The sequence below is a fragment of the Babylonia areolata genome, chromosome 25, assembly GCF_041734735.1.
Source record: "Babylonia areolata isolate BAREFJ2019XMU chromosome 25, ASM4173473v1, whole genome shotgun sequence".
Lineage (NCBI taxonomy): Eukaryota > Metazoa > Mollusca > Gastropoda > Neogastropoda > Buccinidae > Babylonia > Babylonia areolata.
In genome coordinates, this window is record NC_134900.1 from 19451126 (window position 1) to 19455843 (window position 4718).

Here is a 4718-nt window from a genome sequence, read left to right on the forward strand (position 1 = left end):
CAGACAGGTGCACCTTCCGGTCAGCCGGGTACCGGGACTTCGTTACACGTGTGTGGTCCTGGGTGGACCTGGCAGTCTTCACCCTCCTTCCCTCAGCCTGTCTGCTGCTGTGTGACGTCATCCTGTCTGTGACCTTGTTCAAGGCCGCTTCCGCCGCCTCCGTGACCGCACGCTGCGCCGTTACAAGCACCGGCACAGACCAGGTCAACAGAAGTCGCAGGAAGAGGGCTTTGAGCACCACCGTCCTGATCCTGGCTCTGTCCTGCACGTTCCTCCTGCTGACCCTGCCCGTGTGTGTGTACCACGTGTGGGAGTACCACGCCCAGCCCCGGGTCCCGCCTGACACCCCCCTGTTGGCCGCACCCTCCCTCTTCTTCGCCATCACCATGCTGCTGTGGTACACCAACGGCGCCGTCAACTTCCTCCTCTACTGCTTCACGGGAGCCAGGTTCCGGGGGGAGTTCTTCAGCTGGGTTTGCTGCACTGCTCGGGGTCATCCCCACAGTCGGTCTGTTGGCACTTCACATTCTGGGTTCGTGGGCGGAGTGAGGGATAAACACCAGTGAACTCGTTTGATTCATTGTCCACATTCACCAGTATGTGTGACGGGTCTTATCAGCCGTATCTGTGAGACTGAATAAAAAGAAGAGTGCCGGTCGTTCTGAAAATGTGAACACTCTCAAAACAAAACAAACAAACAAAAAAATCGCAAGTGAAATGGAAGGCTGTTGCCACACCAGTATCTTTACCAAGGCTTTTATGTGGGCCAGTACACAGGCTACAACAGTAAGACAATTTTCTAGTTCTTTACTGACGTGACCAAGAGGAGAAGAAACATCTAATTACCATCGTTTTTTGTATGTTCTTTAATACACGAAATGGACAGATGATAGTGTTTAGAGCCCAGCCGACCGCAAGGAGCCATTTCAGGGCGATTAAAACATGACATTCACAGAGACACTGAGGTATCACCATCTGCCGTAAAAAAAATATTCAAGCCTCCTTGAACAAAAATGCTTTCTTTCAGGTCTTTATTGACCTAAACGTTCACCCAGATGGTGTATTTGAGAGAGTTCCTACATTAAAAACCATTTCACACTTTGGCATTTTGGCATTTGTTCTTTTTTTGTTCTGAACTTGTCTGCAAACAGTCATCGGTTTGTATAAAAATAAATAAATAGTGAAAGAAATCAGTTGCTATTTTGTTCAGCATGTTTATATAGGTTTCATCTAAGCTTATCATATGAACCCTCTGAGTTTGCATCTCTCCGTCCGTCTGTCTGTCTGTACAAACGTGTGCGCGTGAGTGTGTGAGTGTGCGTGTGCATGCAACCGTCTGTGCGCACGTGTGCATGTTTGTGCATACGTGTGTATACATGTGTGTACACATGTAAGTGCACACATGAATGGGCACGTGTGTGCATGCACGCACAGTGAATAAATGCTGCCATATTGTACACAGGAATAAGGATGGATGGAAAATGTAGCTTCATCAAGTGGCACGACTATGTGACAACGAAGTCCGGGTAAGCCCACACCACCAGCATTGAGGCTGTGCCCACTGACCAGACAACTCTGATGGGCAGGACATCTGCCACGCATGAAGTACACATGAATTCCCAAAGCCGTGTTCTGCAGTGAACTTTGTAAGGATAAACATGACACAGACGCCCCGCGAAAGCACCACAAAGACCGAAAACTCAATGCGTCTGGCATACCAGAAAAGGACTAGGAAAGCATCGCCAGACAGATGGAAAACTTCCAAGTGAGACCGCTGAAGCTGCAAGAAAGTAGCTGCGGAGGAAAAGAGGAGACGAAGTAAAGCATCGGCTGCCCAGACCCCTCCTGCCAACCCATTTCCTTGCCCGCTGTGTGCCAGGGTGTGTCGTTCAAGAATCGGCTTGCACAGCCACCAGAGGGCTTGTCCACAAGGACCTTCTCAATGATCCTCGCATCTAAGGAACCCGCAATCATTGTACAAATGTATAAGGATGAATGAATATCCGGCCGGCTTTATCTACCTATAAGATGCTTTTCACAATTCCACTAGATAAATGTACAACATACGTGTGGGAAGAGTGTATATAAAACAAAGGGAAAAAACTAGTAAGCATGCCACACAGTCCACAGGCCACAGATGTTGTGCAGTCTGTCGGGTCAGTCAGTGAAAATCTGTGGCTCCAGGGGGCCCATGCGATGGGCGTTTTACTGCACACACTGAGTTTATGGTATTCCGTTGTAAAACAGACCATCTCGAAGGAGTCTCTTGGATAGTTCCTGAAAGGACTGATTCTGTCCTGCAGGGTACTGCTAAAGGTGGTGTAAAACAAACAAATCCCCCCAAAAAACAACAACAACAACAACATATATATATATATCGGATGGTACCTAAACCACTCCAGAGAAAACTGAACATAGACAGATATGAATCGGATAAAACTATTCATTACCCTAGATGCAATACAATCAACGCCACAGCATATTTCCAAGGTGACTCATCATGTTACTTGGGACTACCCATCTGTTCTCGGAGTCTGGCTGGCACGAGGAATGAAAAGACGAAGCAGAGAACAAAGACCAATCCTGGGTGCACACAACCGTGCACATACATTGCATGGAGAGATACCCTAACTAACACTCTGGAAGTGTTCCTCCGACTAGTTTTGAGTTCACTGCACAATGCCCCATCCACAATACTCCACTGGTGGCAAAACACCACGAAGATTCACATTTATATCTCCTAAGATTTTCCCACCATTCTGTATCCACTGATGTTCGTCCTTCGGATTCGAAGATGACCATGGCTTGAATAATCAGATGGAAGATCACTGGCTGTGGGTCCAGAGGTGACTAGTAAGGCCAATCCGGGCCCCAAAGGCCCGCCCACATGTGGGACACAAGTGAGTGGGTGAGGTCGTGGCAGTGCATGTTGCTCGGGCCTTGCTTCCAGCACACTTTCGTTGCGCTTCGGTGATGCGCCTGGCTTCAGCTGCACGGGTTCCTTTGGTGATCTTGCTGCGCCAAGCTGAACGGTCCAGAGCAAGCGTCTTCTACGTGTTGATGTCGATGCCCAGGTTTTTGAGGGACGCTTTGAGGCAGTCTTTGTAGCGTTTCTTCTGCCCTTCAACTAAGCGCTTGCCCTGACACAGTTCTCTGTGCAGCAGCTGCTTAGGCATTCGGCTGTCTAGCATTCTGACCATTATGTCCAGCCCACCTTGCTCGGGTTTTCTGCAGGAGGTTATAGACGTTGCAGAGGCCAGCTCATTCCAGGACTTCCGTGTCAGGTACTTTGTCCTGCCACCTGACGTGGAGGAGTCCGCGGAGACAGCTCAGATGGAAGTGGTTGAGCTGTTTGGCGTGTCTGCTGTAGACAGTTCAGGTCTCGCTGGTGTTACGGAGGGTGGTATGGACCACTGCACTGTAGACATTCAGCTTAGTGGTAGAGCCGAATCCTCTCCACTCCCATATTCCTTTTCTTCTTCAGCGTTCCCAGGCCATGTTCAGACGGTCAGTTCAGGGTAGGTTACGAAGTCCGCTGTCTGCTGGAGCCCTGTAGCCGTTCCCCACAACTTGTCCTGGAGCGATGCAGGACTGGGCCAGATCTGGCGCCTCAGCTCTTTGTGTAGAGGGCAGTCTTGCAGGACATGGGCTGGAGTTAGGAGCGGTGTCACACGGACATTGGTCGGTGTGGGAAATTCAGTTTGTAGAGATGGTAGAAGAGATGGCAATGGCCTGACGATGATGATGATGACTTGCTGAGCTCGACCCACTTGATGGATGTTGTTCTCTTCTGGTCCAAAATGTAGCCGTTCTCGCCAACTGATTCTGAAGTGGCTGCGCAGAATGGTCTTTGCCTCCCAAAAGCTGAGGGTGTGGGCAGATTGGGTGAGCCTGCTTCCTGCTATGGAGAGCTTGTCTGCCTCTTCATTTCCTGCAATGCCGCAGTGAGAGGGGATCCACTGTATGACCATTGTGATTCTGGTACTTTGGGCTTGCATCTCAGACTGGATGTCTTGCAAGGTTTTGTCACTTACTCTGGTCTAGAGGCTTCGAAGGACAACTCGGCAGGAAGACAGTGTGGCCTGGCAAACATTCTCTGTGGTTGAGGAGTTGGGCTGCAGCTAGTAGCACAGATGCTTCGGCTCTGAAATTCGTTGAGGTGAGGCCAGTAGCAATGGAATGCCTCACCGAGCTGCTATCTGAGAATCGGATGTAGACACCATCTCCCCCGTTCCTAACAGCATTCTCGGCAGGGCGTCTGTGTATACACAGGTCCAGGTGGTGCTCGGGTAGTCCCTATCCAGTTCTTCCAGGGTCAGCAGCTTCAGTTCAGCAACCAGGAACTAGCCTTTGAATGCCATGGATATCAAGTACAACGGGGAACATCAAGTGACCGCCTTCAAAGTCTTGCAGGGGTTCAACAGGTTAGTTCATGTCAGGCAAGAACTGGCCATGGGTCTAGCGGAGGGTCATGACGAGGTGATTTGTGCTTCTGTGCTTCAGCCTGTTCTTGGGTGCGGCCTTGAGTTTTGAAGACAGGGTGTGATGGAAGCTGTTTCATCTTCTCACTCTGGCAAAGCAGTCTCTCATCTCTTCTCTCTTTCAGAGACATGCGTCCAGCAGTCCCTACCATAGCATTGATGGGTGTGGTCTTCATGCCACCTGAGGCGCAGATTGGCATTCTGGATTTTGGCCAAGGGTTCTGTGCTAGACTTTGC

The 4718-nt window shown here is 50.0% G+C and overlaps 1 protein-coding gene across 1 annotated transcript in view; it reads left to right on the forward strand.

Moving 5' to 3' along the window:
- The window catches only part of LOC143299555 (growth hormone secretagogue receptor type 1-like), a 1098-nt gene extending 532 nt beyond the window's left edge, over window positions 1-566 (forward strand). Inside the window, exon 1 of the mRNA XM_076612839.1 lies at window positions 1-566. This exon is cut by the window's left edge and continues 532 nt beyond it. Coding sequence (XP_076468954.1) covers window positions 1-566 — 566 coding nt within the window.
- Window positions 567-4718: the final 4152 nt, after the last annotated feature.